Source organism: Hypomesus nipponensis, chromosome 20 (assembly GCF_054491055.1).
Source record: "Hypomesus nipponensis isolate SF chromosome 20, ASM5449105v1, whole genome shotgun sequence".
NCBI lineage: Eukaryota > Metazoa > Chordata > Actinopteri > Osmeriformes > Osmeridae > Hypomesus > Hypomesus nipponensis.
This window is the reverse complement of record NC_140380.1, coordinates 5,014,178-5,034,964: the sequence shown is the minus strand read 5'-3', so window position 1 is coordinate 5,034,964 and position 20,787 is coordinate 5,014,178. Positions and strand designations below refer to the sequence as shown.

Below are 20,787 nucleotides of genomic sequence, written 5' to 3'. Positions count from 1 at the left end.
TTCAAAACGAAAGTGAAATGTTTGTTGGGATCCATTTTGCGTTGACAGAAGGAGTGTAACGAATTTTAAGTAAGCGATTTCAAATAATCTTCCAGAATACAATGTAGCACAGATAGAGAGATTCACATGACTTGTGTTAGAAGTTATTGGTTGGTAATGAATCAAGAGTTCTCTGAAAGGCGTATATTTGGTGTAATACACGATACAATTGGAGGAAGCACGTAAAGTTGTGCAACCCGTGTTGAAAAACGCATAATAGGGCCATAATATTGTTTTGTCAGTTTAGGAACTCAAACTATACCTTTCCTTTTGTTATAGTTATGCACTTATAACTTTATTTAAGTAACAGTAACTAGAATGAAAATATTCCTGTGGTCGTTCACATTCGTTCAGGCCCAAGCCCAGGAGTCAAAATATATTAATTAGATAAGGCAGTGTGGTTGTTTAGTTCCAGACCACGACTACAGAGGACTTGAGTGTCTGGGTCTTGGGAGAAGATATATACATTATACAAGGATGAGGGTTCACGTCGCTGTTAATGTAACAATGTAGATATTCCTCTCTGCCAGCAGGTGGCATAACATTACAGAAAGTCAGAAAATTACCTGAATTCCCTCCGCTCTAATGTGTCAAGCCACACTCAGCGAGGCCTTAGTCGAAATTGAGATCCTATACTGATCCTGTGTCCTTAAATACACACCATGAACGGAGCTCCAAGCCTTGTCCCTCACTAGACATCTGTGGCTGTAAAGCCCCATCCACTGAACATTGTTGTAGTGCGCAATCCACTTCAACACAATAATATACAACAATATATATTATTTTTTATTAGACTCCCCTTTCCCCATGCCAAAGAGAATCAATAAGGAATATTTATATAATCATAAAGGCCAAGGCACAGTCTCCAAAATTAATTAACTAATTTAATATCTAGCTGCTTCTTCTTTAAGGTAACACTGGTGTTGTTTGTTCACACTTCTACGGGTCTGGCTGAGCTGTGACTCTCTTGGTGCTGCCCTCAAGGAGAGCTACTGCCTCTAAATGAGTCTGTCTGGGGAGATAGAGGAAGGGGGCCCTGCCTCTAAAATGAGTCTCTCTGGGGAGACTGAAAACACAGTCAAAAGGTACGTGTCAAAAGGAGATTAAATGTCTCTTCTGTTACTCTTTGTGACAAAGTGAATTGGGTGAATAGTAGTAGGTAAGTAAATTAATTCAGCATGTGAGTGTTTTGACAAATACGTATATATATAAACAACAATGTGAGGTTTATCACATTATCCAGCTGTATTCAACCATCTCAAATGTTTGTACTTGTGAAATCCTATTTGAACATGTCAGCTATTTTAATAATTATGCCTATGGATGCATGGTTGGGTTTGATTAGCTACATTTGTACTCTTTAGCTGCTGTATGTCTCTATCGAGCATCAGAGGACCAGCCTTACCTGTACCCAGATGTGTGTCCATGAAGAGTGACAGGTCTATGGAACCTCCATTCAACCTCAGAGAAGGAGATCTTACCACTGAGTCAGGGTAGGAACCAAAGTCTGCTGCAGTCATGTTCACAATTGTCAGTCAACAGTTTCTGGAAATATTTTCCTTCATGTGCAAGAAAGTTATGTGCCATTATCTGTATCAGTTTATCCCAGAATGTATTTCTATTCAGATAGAAACAGGAAGTGGGTGGGGCCTACATCGAATGAAGTTCAATTATTGTTTTGTGACTATTCAACTGTTTGTTCTATAATAGGGTAAAGCTGTTCCAAATGCGAGACAATGAAGAAGACTTTAAATCCAAATATTTGAAAAGTAAATATGTAATGAATATGTAATGAGTATATTAACCTAACTGTCCTACTGATTGAATCACCCTTTATCCAATATTCTCTTTAATTCATCATGTTTTTATTTATTTAGTTGTAAACAAATCCATTCTTAAAGTTTTGTTTTGAAGAATGTTTTCATATTTGCCTAGTAAAAATATGGTTATAGATGTATAACGTCTTAACCCCACAAACACCCTCTTCCAGTGTTGGCTCCAAGGCGGGCATTCCCCTCAAAACATAATTTTGTTTAAGCATAAATAAGAAATACTGGCATTGGCTATAAATTAAATATCAAGATAGCTACACTTTCCTGCAGAATATGCAGGTCTGCTCTTATTTGGACTCATACATGCTTTGTAAATGCGTGCCCCCCCTTGTGAAAAAAAGCCCCCTCATTTAATTTGTTCTGGAGCCAAGTCTGGCTTCCTCAACTAGTCAACTTGAGTGTTCAATTATACAATAGTGAGGTAGTCATGAGTGTACATGTTGAAGTCTTGAGTAGTCATGGTCCAAAAAGTCAATTAATCTACAGATTAGTTGTCCTATGATGGGAGTTTCCCCTTCAATAGAACCACACTGCCAATGACAACCCAATGTCCATTACAGTAAATGGTTAATTCAGGATGTGAGTGTCTTGACATAAATACGTATATATAAAACAACAATGTGAGGTTTATCACATTATACAGCTGTATTCAACCATCTCAAATGTTTGTACTTGTGAAATCCTATTTGAACATGTCAGCTATTTTAATCATTATGGCTATGGATGCATGGTTGGGTATGATTAGCTACATTCTTACTCTATAGCTGCTGTATGTCTTTACAGGATCAAGCATCAGAGACCAGCCTCACCTGGACCCAGCTGTGTGTCCATGAAGACTGACAGGTCTATGGAACCTCCATTCAACTTCAGAAAAGGAGATCTTACTACTGAGTCAGGGTAGGAACTAAAGTCTGCTGCAGCCATGTTCACAGTTATCAAAATGTTTCTGGTAATATTTGCCTTTCTGTGAAAAGTGTGTGGATGGAGATGGCAGCTTTGTGTGTGTTAGATATCTGCATGTTATGCAAGCTTAAAGAAAATTATGAAGAATTATCAGCACACTGTTGTAATCATGACGATGGAGAAAACTATCGTGGTACTATATAACTGATGTTGAACCACTACCACACCTTTGTACTTTTATATGGAGAAAACAATCATGGTACTATATAACTGATATTGAACCACTACCACACCTTTGTACTTTTATATGGAGAAAACAATCATGGTACTATATAACTGATGTTGAACCACTACCACACCTTTGTAGTTTTATATGGAAAAAACAATCATGGTACTATATAACTGATGTGAAACCACTAAATCACCTTTGTACTTTTATATGCTATATTATTCTATATTATTGAAAACCAGATGCAATTGAGTAGATTGATTGATAATTGACATTAAACATAGAAGAAATATAGCCAAACGTGGAAGTCAAGATAAGCATAGTTTGATAGCTGGAGAAAAATGTATGTGTGTAGGCCTCGACCATGAAAGACTACAAGGCCCAGATAGAGTGAACTACAAGCGCCAGAGGACAGATTTATGCATTTAAACTCAATTTAACCCGAACGCTAGGCCTCACGTGGGCACAGTGTTAGGGAATGGCCAGGCTATGCAAATTCTGTGACAATGAGCCAACCAAGAGCGAAATGCGCATCTGATGCTGTGACTCCATGTACTGTACCAATGATAAAACATCAAAAATAATGAAGGAAAAATATAAAAGCAAATGTCCGGAGAAATATTTCAGTCTGATCTCAAGACCATGCTCATGTTTGTTGGAATCAATCCTCTGTGTTAGATTCGAATAAACGCCTTGCATCATACTCTGCTTCCGTTTTCCGTGCTGTTTTGAACTTAGTTTTTGGAAACAACTTTAAGAACTTAGACTGAATTAGTGACTCTACAAAAACTGTTGTACAACATGTGTGACGGCCAGCGGAAACCCACCCCTCACATCGTGTAAATGTGACTTTCTGGGTTTTATACATATTTGGAAACTACAAACTCTATTGAATTACCCTGACGTTGTCATACTCATAATTCTAGTCAGAATATGAGTCTGATACCTCTCCGTTGGCCTGTGAGTATGGGGCGTGTTTCAACCGAACTCGTAAAACAAATGCCTCTACGCTCAATTGGATAGACCTACAACCAATCAGAGCAACGTAATATGTTGTTTGTTGAAAACGAATTCAACCCAAGGGCTCTTTTGTGACGTTGTTGATTACGTTACTGTTGATCATTTGTCCATCATTGTATAAAGCCCGCCCTGGCAATTTCATTGGTCCGCCCAGATCCTGGTTTTATGTAGTTGTTCCCAATACGAGACCCTCCAGACCCAACTTCCCGACCTAATTTTTTGTGGGCGGGGAGAAGTTGGGCTGGCAGCCAGGCTACTATTGAATACAAATCTGTTTAAATCAATCAGATATCTTCATCACAACTGAAGTTACATCATTTTAAAAATGACCTGTATCAAAAAGTGAAAAAAGGAAGAACTGCATTCAACGATTCCACTCGATCCGTTTCATAATTCGATTTGACATGGCTTGAAAATCTTGCAAGCTAACATGTCCAAAATCCGTTGAAACTAACTGTTTTTCATAAGTTATCATATACTTCATGTACATTACAATGACGTTTAGAGTGTTAACTATACAAAACATCAAAAATCTCAATTTTGACAGAAAACTATTTTCGATCTCTACATTGCATTTATTCATTTAGCAGATGCTTTTATCCAAAGCGACTTCCGAGAGAGCTTTACAAAAGTGCATAGGTCACTGATCATAACAACGAGATAGCCCCCAAAACATTGCGGGTAGCCAAAACATGAAGCATACATTGTGAAAGAACAAATAAGTGCCAATTGGAAGAACCATAAGAGTATGTAGTTAAAACAAGTTAGAATTAAACAAGCTCGTCTTGAGTCTTTTCTTGAAGGTGGGGAGACAGCCAGTGTCTCTGATGGAGGTGGAGAGATGATTCCAACAATGAGCAGCCACGACATCCAACGGGTTTCCGCTGGCCACCACACATCTTAGAGTGCAGAAAGAAGGAACCCCCCAAATGAACTTAGACAAGCAGACCATTACCGGCAGTTAAACATTTCAACCATTACTTAAACAGTTTCCTGACAGTGTGTGGCCCGCCCCCCCAAAATACGTATTTGTAAAAGAACAGCGTGAGGTTTATCACAACCTTGAACCTGGAGAGATACCATCCTGTAGGTTTATATTCCAACCCTGCTCCCGGAGAGAAATCCTCATGTAGGTTTATATTCCAACCCTGCTATTGAGAGATACCCTCTTGTAGGTCTCCAGCCCTGCTCCTGAAGAGATACTCTCCTGTAGACACAAACACCATCTCTAACTAAACTGAAAGTGAGTTTAGAACCCAGACATCCCTCCTAGTGGAAGCTTTCAGTTAAACCAGTTCAGAGGCCTGTTCCATAAAGCGAGTTTACCAAATAAGCCAGACTTATGTCAGTTAGTCGGACTCTTTTCTAGTTCATTCGGTTCCATAAAGATAGCTCAACGTAGTTTGAACTTGGTTACTATGGCAACTTAGGCTGCAAAACTAGTCTGGTCAGGATCAGACTAACTGTCAGGCTTAGCGTGTCTTGCTGCTTAACCAGACCTTCCTGTAATACTGACCCAACGGGAAAACGATGATTTACCACGGATATTCTCATTTTCTTGTTCTCATCAGTTCAGTATGTCCAACATTGATAGAAAATTAACTTAAATAGCCTACATAGGCTACAACATTTAGCCTAATGCATTAAACAATAATGAACAATGCTTTGATAGGCTACACACCATAGCCGTTAATTTTTGAATGTTAGTTTGTGATTTCAAATGTTTATGCATCAGGCATTGGCCTATATCTCAATCTAAATTGTCCGAATATAATTATCATAGCAATATAATTGTTAACAGTAGCCAACAATTGCAAAACAAACCTAAATCCGCCCTCCATTTCCCGGACACAAAAACCATGTAAAAAATTTAGGCTACTGGATGTATTGATTAATAGTAGGCTATTTATTTTAAACAATGTCAAAAAAGCCAATTTAGATGAGTTTATGGGGTGTTTTAATCAACGAAGTAAAGGTCTAAAAAGGTCCTCAACCTATGTAGCCTATCATTCACAACGTCAATCATGGCGTGTGATTTTATTTTGATTGAAGCGGTGGATGAGGGAGCTGTCATTGTACACGATTTAAAGGGAACGTTCTTTCTGGAAGAAGTCACGTGGCCGTGTGCATTGCTTTTGCCCTGGTGGATTGCATGATCCATGTTTTACCTTTCGGGCTGCTTAAGAATAGGGTGCACGCGCAATTAGCTTGACTACTTAAATCTGACTTGAATTAGTTGGACTGTGTGAGCTGAAATTGGCCTTTATGGAACCGCTTTAGCCCCGCTTGACTGATTAAACTTAATCAAGTCTGGTTTAGGACTTTAAAGGTGACATGGCATGCTGTTTTTGGATGCTTTTATATAGGCCCTAGTGGTCCCCTAATACTGTATCTGAAGTCTCTTTCCCGAAATTCAGCCATGGTGCAGTATTATAGCCACTACAAGTAGTCCCACAATCAGCTTTCCTCAGAAGGCGCTGTTTCTGTGTCTGTAGCTTTAAATGCTAATGAGGAGGAGAGGGGCGGCAACATGCGCTAATGTTTACAATGTATCGCAATGGCTCGTAGCCCCCGTTGCTGTAAGATGCCTCGAATTTAGCCATTCTCATCTGATCACCCTGGTTTGCAGAGGTGCACACTCATTCATTTCAATGTGGAGAAAGGAGGATATGGCACGCCATAACACCAACAGCAGAACGGTCATCCAAATTACAAAGAAGTGTACAACACTGGCGTTACCGCGTTTGTATTCACACACACACTTGATGCCATCTACCTTTACATTAGCGACAGTAACTCAGCTGGCTCGTAGCCCCGTTGCTGTAAAATGCTTCGAATTTGCCCATTCTCATCTGATCACCCTGGTTTGCAGAGGTGCACACTCATAATAATTTCAATGAGGGGAAAGGCGGATATCGCACACGCCATAACACCAACAGCATAATGGTTATCCAAATAACAAAGAAGTGTACAACACTGGCGTTACAGCGTTTGTATTCACACACACACTTGATGCCATTTATCTTTACGTTAGCAACAGTAATTCAGCTGTTGGCTGCAGAGTTAATGTTAGCCACATTCTAAGGGTAGCAAGCTAGGTAACCATATACAGTAAAGCAACAAAATGATATAGCTTTAGTTAACTTACTTGTCCAAGGTTTGTAGCTTGACCAAGGAGATTTAGTAATGATCCAGAATTTAATTTCAGCAAGGCCAGCTTTGTGTTGGCTCAAGTTGAGGAAACAGTAGTGGCTGAAATGTTTGGCGCAGACATGCAAAACTTTGGGAAGTTGTGTCGGAGCATTTCCAGCGAAAATAAAATTGAGATATTGGTTATGCAGAGGCTCGGATGAAGGAATTAAATAAAGATTTGTGCTTGCATTTGTACATCCAAGCACTGAGCAACTGTTATGCTTCATTTGTTTGCTCCCCATGATGTCTCTCCAGGAAAAACCGATATCGCACTTGCCCTTGCACGGTGGTAGCTCAGTTTCTCATGGGCGGGCCAGATGATCTGGGCGGGCAAAGCAGGGAGAGGGGAGGTAACCTTTCTCGTATCTACGTCACTTGGAGGAGATTTTCAAACAGAGCGTTTGAGCCTTCATTTTGTCAAAGGCGGAGAAGAACACCAAAGGCTTTGTTTAGACCTATCGGAAATTCTAGCCACTGGGGGACCAAAGGCAGGCTAGGGGAACTCATATTAATGTTAAATAACCTCATAAAATGAAGTTTTCATGTCATGTCACCCACCTTTAAGTCTAGCTTTTTTGAGCAGCCTTTATGGAACAGGCCCCTGGTGTGCAGTGTGCTGTGTATTTGTGTGTGTGTGAGAGAGAGACTGGTGTTCATATGGGCTCATGTCTCTGCAGTAAGAGGAGCAAAGCTGTCCTGGCAGAGGACCAGTCCAGGTGTGTGCTGTGTGAGCAGGTCCTGAGGGATCCAGTCTCCCCCCCCTGTGGACACAGGTTCTGCAGAGCCTGCATCTCTTCATCCTGGCAGCAGCCTGGTCCATCAGCAGACCACACCTGCCCCCAGTGTGGAAAGAGACCCAGAACGCAACCTGGACTGCTGCCACCTGGACAACAGGACATTCAGAGAAACACTGACACCAGTACGAGCTTCACTTCATCTTTACACAACATTGTTTAAATATTTCTCCGGTCATTTCAGTACTTTGTCATGACTGCTAGTATTAATGTAAATATGATTAACTCCTTGTTCTTCCATAGTTGTGAGTGGACTCCGAAGAGTGCTAGGGACTCATAAAGCCACTATGAAGAGGAGGTTTGAACATGTGATTGAAGGCATCAGGACATCAGATAATGCCATCCTCCTCACCAGTATCTACACTGAGCTGTACATCACAGAGGGAGACAGTGAAAGGGTTAATAATGAACATGAGGTCTGGCAGCTTGAGACGGCATCCAGGATACAAATCACACACGACACACCCATCAACTGCAATGACATCTTCCAGCTCCTAGCTGGCCAAGAGAGACTGGTCAGGACTGTGCTGACGAAGGGCATCGCTGGCATCGGAAAAACCGTCTCTGTGCAGAAGTTCCTCCTAGACTGGGCTGAAGGGAAGGCAAATCATGAGGTGGATGTGATGTTTGTGCTTCCTTTCCGGGAGCTGAATCTGATCAAAGATGTCCGGTACAGTCTCCTTCAACTGCTGAGAGATTTCCACCCAGAACTTTACATGGAGGATGGAGAGATCCTTGCTGTCTCTAAAGCCATGTTCATCTTTGATGGTCTGGATGAGAGCCGACTCCCTCTAGACTTCAGAAGAAACCAGAGCTGGTGTGATGTCACTGAGTCCACCTCAGTGGATGTGCTGCTGACCAACCTGATCAAAGGAAACCTGCTTCCCTCTGCTCTCATCTGGATCACCACTCGACCTGCAGCAGCCAATCAGATCCCTTCTGAATGTGTTGACCTGCTGACAGAGATACGAGGGTTCAATGACGCTCAGAAGGAGGAGTACATCATGAAGAGATGCAATGATGAGATCCTGGCCAGGAGAATCATCTCACACATCAAGACATCAAGGACTCTCTACATCATGTGCCACATTCCAGTCTTCTCCAGCATGTGTGTGACAGTCCTGGAGCACATGCTGAGAACAGATAGCACAGGAGAGATGCCCCAGACCCTGACTGAGATGTACACACACTTCCTGCTCATTCAGACCAAGATGAAGAACCAGAAGTATCAAGAAGGAAACGGGACAGATGAAGAGGAGATCTTAAGGTCCGACAAGGAAGTTCTCCTGAAGCTGGGGAAGCTGGCGTTTGAACATCTGGAGAAAGGCAACCTGGTGTTCTACCAGGAAGACCTGGAAGAGTGCGGCCTCCATGTCCAAGAGGCATCGGTGTACTCTGGAGTGTGCACGGCCATCTTCAAAGAAGAGTCTGTGCTCTTTCAGAGGGTGGTGTACTGCTTTGTGCACCTGAGCATTCAGGAGTTTCTCTCGGCAGTCTACATGTTACATTGTTACTCAACCAACAACATGGAAGCAATGAGGCCGTTCCTACGAGGGAATGCTGACGCTATACTTGTGAATCTATCTTTGGACGACTTGCTGAAGGGGGCAGTAGACAAAGCTTTGCGGAGTAAGAATGGACACCTGGACCTCTTTGTTCGCTTCCTCCACGGCCTCTCACTGGAGTCCAATCAGAAGCTGTTAGGAGGCCTGCTGGCTCAGACCCAGAGGAGTCCAGAGAGCCTGGAGACCACAATCAGATCCCTGAAGGTGATGCAGAAGAAGAACATCTCACCAGAGAGGTGCATCAATCTCTTCCACTGCTTGATGGAGATGAAAGATCATTCAGTACAGCAGGAGATCCAAGTATACTTGAAGGAGAAGAAATCATCCAAGGCCCTGTCTCTAGCCCACTGCTCAGCACTGGCCTACATGCTGCAGATGTCAGAGAAGGTTCTGGATGAGTTTGACCTGCAGAAATACAACACATCTGAGGAGGGGCGCAGGAGACTGCTCCCAGCTGTGAAGATCTGCAGAAAGGCTGTGTAAGTAGTGATGGAAACATGCCATTTACATGTCAACTATACACATTTAGTCAAATGCACACATACACACACTTTACACACATTTTGTGTGTTAAACATGTCTTAGTCACATGCAGTTATTTCACGGTTGTAACAACAGACTCGGTGGATGTAAACTCACTGATGCATCGTGGGAAGTGGTGTTCTCAGCCCTCACCTCTAACCCCTCCCATCTGAGAGAGCTGGACCTGAGAGACTCCGGCCTGCATGATCCAGGAGTGAAGCTGCTCTCTGCTGCAGTGGAGAATCCAAACTGCAAACTGGAGACTCTGAGGTCTGTATTCATTCATTTATTATGTTTCAATGATTTAATTAAGAATGAACAAGCATCACATTCCCTGTAATAAGATTACATGATTTACTCCCTCTTAATTAGATGATGAACTCCACAAACTCGAACTTGAATTAAGTACTTGTTTATACAGCTGTCATTGTTCATTTTAGCCACTAGAGGGAGCATTGTGCTTTGGTTGTGGATGGTATGTCCAGAAATAAAGCCAAGTCACTCATTTAGTGGCAGAATGTTATGTCTACAAAATTATTTTAGATACAGTATACGTTTAGCTAGCTTGCAAATCCTGAGGATAGCCTACTGTAGCAGACATTTCTATGTGACAACGAACAAGGGTGTTTTGTCCCTCGGGAGTTGCCGTAGGCTTAACCCTTGTTGTAATAGACCAATTATTTGTTTGTAAACATTCGGGATGCGCGCGCAATGTGGCTGCAGAAAACCGGGAAAGGACAGCATTTTAAATGGCAAAAGGACCACACGGATAATACAAATAGTTAGATTTAAAAAGACCAAAAAGGTCGAGGAGGACAGCCTTTAAGAGAGAAAGCAATTACCCATCTGTCGCATCAGAATTTTGATTTGGGTCACGAAAGTCTTGAAATTTGATTGAGAATGTCGCCCGGTACAGACCGCATAGTCGAGCGGCAACTATGTATTCACGTCATGTCACAAAGTTTATAATTTTATAGTTTTACAATCAATTCTACATCTAAAAAGTCGAGCAGGGCAGCTTTCAAGAGATATGAGAATTCTGCTTTTAGCCAGCTGGTCCGATTATTTTTCTGATTTGTTTAAACGGGCAATCTGAGTGAGATTGCATCCCTGTACACTGTTTTGACGTTAGCCTCAGTCAGACTCGCTCACTGGCAGTGTGCACAATGTTGTACTATTACACTCCATACTACACCAGAAACGTCAGGGAGGACTGCCTAATGTAGATACGAGCCTGATGAAGATAGCCAGCATCTTTGATTTATTTAACTGAGCCTGTTTCATTCGTCATTTGCCTGAGAAAGCGACCTTCGTTAGACAGGCCAGTTTTGCCCGATCACTCGGTCAGGCATTTAAGGGTATCGGGGTCAAGTGACTTTTGTGCATAGACAAGTGAAACGTAAATGTATTTGTCCAAAGGCCAAGAGCCTCAAAAAGTTAATATCAAGCCCTGCAATCCAGTGGCCACAGATATATGATGACCTGAACGACACTCCAAGAGTAATAGACGGGGAGAAGTTCGTCTTTTGCAACCGACATGCGCAGTTGAGCCTGCTTGACAGTTGTGTGATGTAGGGTGATAATTGGTCTATATTACAACGTTACCGATTTTACGACGGCATGGAACTCGATATAGCCAATCACAATCAATGAATGGAACAATCAGTTTTGGAACATTAAATTAGCTGCACGGTCTGTAGATATCTTGGGATGAAGCCACTTTTTTAGTTCTAAAACCGGACTAAAAACCGCTTCGAAATATAAGCCACACAAGGAAACTGTAAAATCGAAGTACAAGCTCTGGCTTATTTTCCGAAAAGTACGGTATTGTGACTGGCCTCACAATGGGATGGGAAACTCAGGTTCAGACATCTCCAACGTTCAGCTAATGGCAACAGTTTAAACAAAGTTAGTCTGAATGTAATCAACATGACTTATTATTTCTAATTCTAAAGATATTTCCCAAAGTTTTTATACATTCCCAGGTCCATAAGACCTGTTTCTGGTTAGTGCTGTTTGTAATCCTGTAATGATCTTTCTAACAGGTTGCCAGCCCTTCACCTCACAGAGGAAGGCTGTGCTTCTCTGGCTTCAGCTCTGAAGTCAAACCTCTCACCTCTGAGAGATCTGGATCTAAGCAACAGTGACCTGAGGGATTCAGGCATGAAGCTGCTCTCTGCTGTACTGGAGGATCCACTCTGCAAACTGGAGACTCTGAGGTCTGGATTTATTCATTTATTATGTTAAAATTCTTGAAGTAAGAATGAATACTGATCACATTTCCCAGGCACGTGCACAAATAGACCCTAGTGGTGCTCAAGCACCTGCCCTTTTACCCTGGATGAGAAAAGTGCCCCTTCTGCTGGAACCCAATTCTTTCTTCATTCATTAGTATTTAAGAATAAAAATTACTCTCTCTGTCATCAATTACCCCCAAATATCAGAAGGGGCATTTATTTGAGTTCTTGTGAGAATTTTGCCTCAACTTGCTCCATGGCGCTCACAAGCCCCCGCCGCTCCCCTCCCTCCTCCTCCTCCACTTAGTGCTCATGCAGTCCTGAACGAGGTCAAACGGCTGCAGTCTACTTATTCTCTGACCTGCAGCATCAGACAAACAGGTGCTGACGGTGTTTGTGCAATCCCCTGACATTATTTGGTAAATTAACCACAACATGTGCCGCTGAAAACATTACATCGCAACTAGTCCGACGTTTCCTAAAATATAAACAAACAAAAAACTCACTAAATCCGTGATTTCAAAGCCTTGTCCAGCTGTTTACTGACCTTTGTCATGTTTAATGAAGAGAGAGAGGGAGAGAGATACAAGCAGGCAGGCATAATTAATTTTAGTATTTGTAATTTTCATAATTAAATGTAGTCAGTGGGTGCCCTTTTTTCGCGGTTTGACACCTGCCCCGCAAAATGTCTGTGCACGTGTCTGACATTTCCTATAATGAGATAGGTGATAAGTGATTTAGTCCCTCTTAATTCTAATAAGTGTGTACGTTTAGAAGATGATGAACTCTACAGACTCTGGTTGAATGAAGTACTATGAAGTTTATTTTGTCGGATGTTTGTACAACCGTCATTGTTGGTTTTAGCCACTAGAGAGAGAGCAGTGTGCTTTTGTTATTGTGACTGGCCTCACAATGGGATGGGGAACGGTAAAATAGACGTCATGAGTGGCACATAACGTGAGCTGACAAGGCATTTTATTTTGTTTGAGTTTTAACTTGTCCAGTTGGGAAAGTCAATTTCTCTTCCACCTGTCCCGGACAAGCAGACGAGCCTTAATGTCGAGCCCTAAATAGGGTGCACCTGCAATTACCTTGTCTACTTCAACCTGGCTTGAATTCGTCAGAATACATGATACTAGAATTTGCCTTTATGGAACCGCTATAACCATGACAAATGTGTTGGGTTCATTCAAATCAGGTTTGGGACTTTAATCATTTTGTGGGCTGTATGGAACAGGCTTCTGGTCCTGAGGTTCCATAGAACTACTACCACCAAACTGAACACAAACAAAACCCTCCTGAACTGTGGGAAAGGGTCACTCTGTCTAATGAGGGGAGGTGCAGCTATGACAGCACCTGCCAAATGAACCCCTCTGCTGACTCACTGTGGAGGCTTTCTCCAGGCTGTCAGGCTGTCTGGTCACAGAGGAAGGCTGTGCTTCTCTGGCCTCAGCTCTGAGGTCCAACCCCTTCCACCTGAGGGAACTGGACCTGAGCTACAATCATCCAGGAGAAAAAGGATTGAAGCTGCTCTCTGCTGGACTGGAGGATCCACACTGCAGACTAGAGAAACTCAAGTAAGGAGATGTTTGGTTTTTATATACCTCTTTATGTAATGTTGCAACACTGAATATACATCTAATTACGTTAATAGGCCTTGCATTTCATGGTGATAGAATAAAAATCGGCATGTTTATTATATAATCTACAATATGTAGCTACAATCATAATTGTATTTCTAGGGGTCTGTTTTCCATGCAGAGCTAACCTGGCATTTACTGAACATCTCACTGTTAATCTGTGCTGTGGAGGTTGATGGACCCTCCTTCCCGTAATGCCCAGTCATGCTCTGTTAAAAAGAAGAATGTGCCAGTTGATTTACCATTCATTCTTTTTTCCATCTCTTCAGTGTACATGTCACACTCATAATTCCACACAAGAATATCAAAACAATGTACATGGGAAGAGAACAGTGTAGCTGTGTAGTTAGAATTGAACTAGCATCCCATCTCAGAGTTCAGGGTTAGTGTTACGAGCATGGCTAGTGGCAGGGTGAGAGGGAGGTTAAGATTGCTTTCTCAGGGGTAACTTCTAAATATAACAACTTGATTGGAAAGGGGAGTGGAACAGTGTCCTGATTGGGGCCCAGGTCATTAAGGGGAGTGGAACGGTGTCCTGATTGGGGCCCAGTTAATTAAGGGGAGGAGTTTATTATTTGTTGAACTCCCTGATGGCGGAAAGACGGGGGGAACCTCAGAGTTGTTTGAGTGAACGTCACCATCGATGCAGACCGGTGGCCCCCTTGATTTCTGTTTCTCCACTGTTGCCGATCCGTTCTTTCCTTTGCAAAATGCCGTGCTAAATGTACCAAATACATAATATCCTGATCAACACTACCAACCGCGAGCGAGCTGTCCGCTGAACCGAACGGCGGCTTGGGTTGGCCTGGAGACCGGGGTGGGAGTCCAGTTCCAGGTTCTCTTTTCACCTTTCACCTGTCTGGGCCTGCCGCTGTTAGTGTCGGTGACAGTCTTGATATCCCCTTAGACAACAACAACCGTAACAGTTAGGCTCTGTCAGGAATGCAAACGTGGACCCAAAAGCAGACTCCAAAAGATGTGTTTCCTCCTTTTATTGGAAGCAGAAAATAACATACAAAAGTAGATCAAAAGGCATGACTCTCACTCTGTGGCAGGTCAGAGAAAAACTAAGCACAGAACTAAAAATCCAAGCCACTTAAAAAGCACAGAACAAACAAAGCACAGGTGAAAACAATATGTCATAATGAGAACAGATTAACAGAACCAAAAACAAGAACACAGCGAGGGCCTTTGGTGGCCAACAAAGGGTCACAACCCTGACAGGCTCAGAGTTTGTAAAACCTGTTTTCTGGAATACACCTCTGATGATGAGATAAAAACAACATGTTGACTTAGAAAGTCAGTTGCTAAGTCACTTATCAACAGGTGAAGTGTATTTACATCATTCCTCTGCTTATCCCTACAGTGTGGATCATGGTGGAGAGTGTAGGATCAAACCTGGCCTTAGGAGATGTGAGTATTGACTGCTACTTGGTTCTAGTACACAAGGTCATACAAGGGACAATACCATTAGTGACTTGGACACTGTCAAAAATGGACACACGCACACACACACACACACACACACACTGTAAACACTACTTTTAGAAGCAGTAATTTAACAAAATTATCCACATCAATACTGTGTGTGCTATGTCCTCTCCCTTCACCCTCACTTCCCCTGTCCCCTTTCTCCTACACCTCTCCCTCCCCTCCTGTTCACTCCTCCTGTCTTCCCTTCTCCTCTCCTCTCTTCCCACCCCTCCCTTCTCCCTTACCCTCACATCTCCTCTCTTCTCCTGCCCCCTCCTCCTCTTCTCCTCTCCTGTCTTCAACCCTTCTCATCTTCCCTTCCCATGTCATCTCCCCTCTCGCCTCCCTTCCTCCCTGCTCTCCTCCTCTCCTCTCCATCCCTCTCTTCCCCCGCTCTGGATGGATATGGGAGAGGGAGAGGGAGAGGGAGAGGGAGGGAGGGAGGGAGGGAGGGAGGGAGGGAGGGAGGGAGGGAGGGAGGGAGGGAGGGAGGGAGGGAGGGAGGGAGGGAGGGAGGGAGGGAGGGAGGGAGGGAGGGAGGGAGGGAGAGGGAGAGGGAGAGGGAGAGGGAGAGAGGGAGAGGGAGAGGGAGAGGGAGAGGGGGAGGGAGGGAGGGAGGGAGGGAGGGAGGGAGGGAGGGAGGGAGGGAGGGAGGGAGGGAGGGAGGGAGGGAGGGAGGGAGGGGGGGAGGGGGAGGGGGAGGGGGAGGGGGAGGGGGGAGAGAGAGATGAGTTATGATGAGGATCAGTAATATAAAGAGGTTGGAACATAAATCGAGAGAGGGGGTTAGGGTAATATATTGTGTCTTGGTTTCCCCTATCAGATGCCTGTGGGCTCACACTGGACCCAAACACAGTACACAGAGACCTCTCTCTGTCTGAGGAGAACAGAAAGGTGACAAGGGGGACCGAGCAGCAGCCGTATCCTGATCACCCAGAGAGATTTGAGGTCCGGTCACAGGTGCTGTGTAGAGAGGGTCTGTCTGGGCGCTGTTACTGGGAGGCCGAGTGGAGTGGAAAAGGATGGGTTCGTATAGCAGTGACATATAAAGAAATCAGCAGGAGAGGAGGGAGGAAGGACAGTGTGCTTGGCTACAATAGCAAGTCCTGGTGTCTGGAGTGTGGTGGTAACAGGTACTCTGCCTGGCACAATAATAAGAACACTGACATACCTGTCCCCCCCTCCAGCTCCCACAGAGTAGGAGTGTATCTGGACTGGCTGGCCGGCACTCTGTCCTTCTACAGAGTCTCCGCTGACACACTGACCCACCTGCACACATTCCACAGCACATTCACTGAGCCCCTCTATCCTGGGTTCAGGGTTAGGTATGATTCCTCAGTGTCCCTGTGTCATGTAGAATAGCCCACACACACTCACACACTGTGCTCACAGATGTTATTGAAGACGGAACTGTATACAGTTGTAATTGATATCCCAGAGTATTTGTAAATATTGATGTGTGTTGAATGTTTGTTTTGTTTTGATTGTTGACAAACAATGACAACAATCCTGTCTTTGATCTCAGTTACACTGAATGTGATCAACTAAATAGGGTCAGATGGGCAGATTTTCTATGTACATGAAGCTTGTGTCTTCATGAGGTCAAGAGGTCACTCCCTGGGCCCCTAGAAGGACACTTATAGATCTGGGAATGCACTCTGTGTAGCTTCTGGAGAGTGAGGAAGAAGCTAATAGTCTCCAAACTCAGTTATGACCACATCACCTGGGTGCTGTTTCCCCTGGGCATGTTTGGGTGGTTACTATATCTGTACTGTCCAGCTAATGTATATAATGACCATCTAAGAGACTTGGGTCTCACTCATGCCAACCACTTTGCCTGCCGTGGTGACATGATCCGAGCAGCTCGTCTAATAAACCAAAGTCAACTCTTTTCATTGTGGTGTTTTCCTTGGCCTCTCTTCTGACAGAAAACTCATCATACCAGGGGCCTGCACTACGAATCAAGATTTGGCGTTAGCGAGGTAACTTCAGGTTCAACCCGGGGTTTTCTGTACTACGACGGAGGATCACTTGTTTCCGGGGTAGATCGCCATGGTAACACATGCTGAACGGCTAACCTGGTCGGGAGCAGGTTAAGTTGGAGATCAGAGATCAACCGGTATAAAAGCCCCGCCCACAAACTCATTGTTGAGGATAATGACGTCATCTGTTCATAGAAGACCCTGTGGAGCTTGGTGCGCGGATAGTGAGAGGTGCGCTCAGAAGAGCCAGAACATCAGAATCAGAAAGGGTTTTAAGGGTTTCGCCATGAAAGTTTGCACAGACAAGCAATTTGCTTTGGCAGGAAGGTGCATACATTAAACATATAGGAATCTTAAACAATTAAATATGAGATCTAACTATACTAAAGGTACATAGACTAGCAATGCTTAGAATTTAAACTATTTAGAGAAACATTTAGAGACCGACAAATCCCTTTGGCATTCCCTGATGAGTATCTTTATGAAAGATATCGATTCTCAGCTGAGGGAATTACGTATCTTTGCCAGCTTTTTGAGCCGTATGTTGCCAATGCAACACATCAAAGCCGTGCGCTCACAGTCCCACAGACTGTATGCATAGCGCACTTTTATGTAGTGTCATGTTGATATGTTATTCCTATTCACTGGGGTGTCTCCCCTTGACCCATTCTGTTCTCCTTGGGTTGCTTTGACCCATTTTCTAATTATTTCCATTTTAGAAATGTGGGTTTCCTTCAACCAAAACATTTCAAACAAAAAAGAACAATGAGTATGGTACCGTACAATGCTCTTCACAAGTTAAATAAATGATCATTTCACTACTTTCATTGAATTTGGATGCTTCATTCACTTTTATAGCATTTTTCAAAAAGAATAGGACATTGAAAGAAAGAAATGGTGAAAACCCCCACAAAAGACTCAAAAGGAACAACAAAAAAAGCCACAAAAAGGTATAAAAAGACCAAAACGTAGAAAAAGGTTTAACAAATACAGACGCGGACAAAAATGTTGGTACCCCTCAGTCAATGAAAGAAAAACTCACAATTTTCACAGAAAAAACTTGAATCTGACAAAAGTAATAATAAATAAAAATTCTATGAATGTTAACCAATGAAAGTCAGACATTGCTTTTCAACCATGATTCAACGGAATTATTTAAAAAAATAAACTCATGGAACAGGCCTAGACAAAAATGATGGTACCCCTATAAAAGACTGAAATAACGTGACCAAAGGGACATGTTAATTCAAGTTGTGTCCACTAATTAGCATCACATGTGTCTACAATCTTGTAATCAGTCAGTGGGCCTATATATAGGCCTCCAGGTAGCCACTGTGTTGTCTGGTGACATGGTCTGCACCACACTCAACATGGACCAGAGGAAGCGAAGGAAAGAGTTGTCTCAGGAGATTAGAAAGAAAATTATAGACAAGTGTAGCGTGGTTTGCTCGTTTAAGATTAGTAATACTTAATTTCTAATAAAGTATAGTAGTTCTTGGGGGCACCACCTCTGATTCGTGAAAGGGACAGAGGAAACCTTGTTTAATAATATCGAATAATAGCACTCGTAATAATCAGTCTAATCTTAAGTAGTAAATTCTATGAAAGTAGAGCAGATCATATAACGTGAGAGATAAGCGAGTATTATACACAATGATTTATTTAAGAGAATGTAATTATAGTGAACACATACCAGACAAGTTATGGGTTAGTGGGGCTAAAGCAGTACAGTAGGCCTAAATTCTAATGAGAGCGCGCTACACAATGGTTGCGTAGAGCGCGTGTGGAGGGGAGGGGGAGAAGTTGAGGAAGAGGTAGAGATAGGAAGAGGCTTCTATAGTAACAATGGACGATCAATGGAAACTGACCTAACGATGATTAAGTCAAATCATTTGTAGAATACAATCAAACATCAACAATTCAATCACAACATGCCAATATGTCACAAGTAAGAAATATTGCAAATCGCAGTTACTTTTGTCGGTTTGAAGAACGGAGTCAAATGGTTCGTTATGTCCAACGAACAGAATCGGAATCTCTCGTCAAAGTTCCGGGCGCTCAGTGAAGGTGCAGGTTAAGAGGAATAGGTTAGAGAGTGACGCGTTCACCCACAAGTTTATCCTACGAACAAGCGGGGATGATTGTACGTTTGGGGGTTATATACCCCAAAGACAGGGGGTCATCCCTGTGAAGGTGACCTCTCTCATTGGTCAGTTACTTCCACCTGGGCGTCGTCCTGGGATCTGCCCAGAGGTGTGAAGTGGCTGATAGCTTTGAGTTCTGTTATCTCAAATGTCCATGGGATGCTTAAACTTCAGAATATAACAATACAACGTTCATAACTGGTTTTGTTAGTATGATACAATTATTTTGATACCAAGATTGACTGATTTAACTATATCTGAAGGGGAGTTATAATCAAACATCAATTAAACAACGTTCTAGGTAAATGAGAAAAACACACATTATAACACATCGACTACTGTCATTGAATTAGTGTCCATGAGCCATGTAGTCCTTTAGAATATGTTTGTAAATCCACAAAAGAAAGTTCTTCCTTATAATCCTTTGTGGTCTCTGTTCCTGACCCCATGCTGGGTCAGGGCTTTGAAGCTCTGGGAGATAAGGACAAAGGGGGTAGGACCCTTTCCTTGTCGGGGGTAGGAGAAAGGTGTGGATGGTACCATGCTTTGTCTGTCGAGACTCTGCTACACAAGCATGATAAAGGTAAAGGCTATAAGACCATCTCCAAGCAGCTAGATGTTCCTGTGACTACAGTTGCACATATTATTCAGAAATGTAAGATCCATGGGACTGTAGCCAACCCCCCTGGACGTGGCCGCAGGAGGAAAATTGATGAAAAATCAAAGAGACGGATAAGGCGAATGGTAACAAAAGAGCCCAGAAAGACTTCCAAAGAGATCCAAGGTGAACTTCATGCTCAAGGAACATCAGTGTCAGATCGCACCATCCGTCGTTGTTTGAGCCAAAGTGGACTACATGGGAGACGACCAAGGAGGACACCATTGTTGAAAACAAACCATAAAAAAGCTAGACTGGAATATGCCAAACTACATGTTGACAAGCCACAAAGCTTCTGGGAGAATGTCCTATGGACAGATGAGACAAAAATTGAACTTTTTGCCAAGGCCCATCAGCTCTATGTTCACAGAAGGAAAAATGAAGCATATCAAGAAAAGAACTGTCCCTACTGTGAAACATGGAGGAGGCTCTGTTATGTTCTGGGGCTGCTTTGCTGCATCTGGCACAGGGTGTCTTGAATCTGTGCAGGGTACAATGAAATCTGAAGACTATCAAGGGATTCTAGAGAGAAATGTGCTGGCCAGTGTCAGAAAGCT

At 43.0% G+C, this 20,787-nt stretch overlaps 1 protein-coding gene across 3 annotated transcripts; it reads left to right on the top strand.

Annotated features, from left to right (window-relative positions):
• The first annotated feature begins 7 nt into the window (after nt 1–7).
• Nucleotides 8–17,337, top strand: LOC146245993 (NLR family CARD domain-containing protein 3-like). 3 transcript variants are annotated; one of them, XM_084684020.1, is made up of 12 exons: nt 8–69; nt 951–1,124; nt 1,404–1,532; nt 1,750–1,808; nt 2,655–2,768; nt 7,893–8,134; nt 8,253–10,053; nt 10,193–10,366; nt 12,142–12,315; nt 13,737–13,910; nt 15,340–15,386; nt 16,270–17,337. In XM_084684020.1, the coding sequence occupies exons 5-12, from the start codon at nt 2,701–2,703 to the stop codon at nt 16,806–16,808; spliced, it is 3,219 nt and encodes a 1,072-aa protein (XP_084540146.1). In that variant the 5' UTR covers nt 8–69; nt 951–1,124; nt 1,404–1,532; nt 1,750–1,808; nt 2,655–2,700; the 3' UTR covers nt 16,809–17,337. The 3 variants fall into 3 exon arrangements, with proteins under 3 accessions (XP_084540146.1, XP_084540145.1, XP_084540147.1); XM_084684019.1 differs by lacking the exon at nt 1,750–1,808; XM_084684021.1 differs by lacking the exons at nt 1,750–1,808; nt 15,340–15,386; nt 16,270–17,337 and having other exon boundaries at nt 13,726–13,904.
• The last annotated feature ends 3,450 nt before the right edge of the window (nt 17,338–20,787 follow it).

Excerpts from the sequence above, each read along its gene's own strand:
- LOC146245993 (XM_084684019.1), top strand. The coding sequence starts at position 1,042 with ATGAGTCTGTCTGGGGAGATAGAGGAAGGGGGCCCTGCCTCTAAAATG. Across the intron at positions 10,367-12,141 it reads TGCAAACTGGAGACTCTGAG|GTTGCCAGCCCTTCACCTCA; the intron begins GTCTGTATTCAT and ends TCTTTCTAACAG. Across the intron at positions 13,911-15,339 it reads TGCAGACTAGAGAAACTCAA|TGTGGATCATGGTGGAGAGT; the intron begins GTAAGGAGATGT and ends TTATCCCTACAG.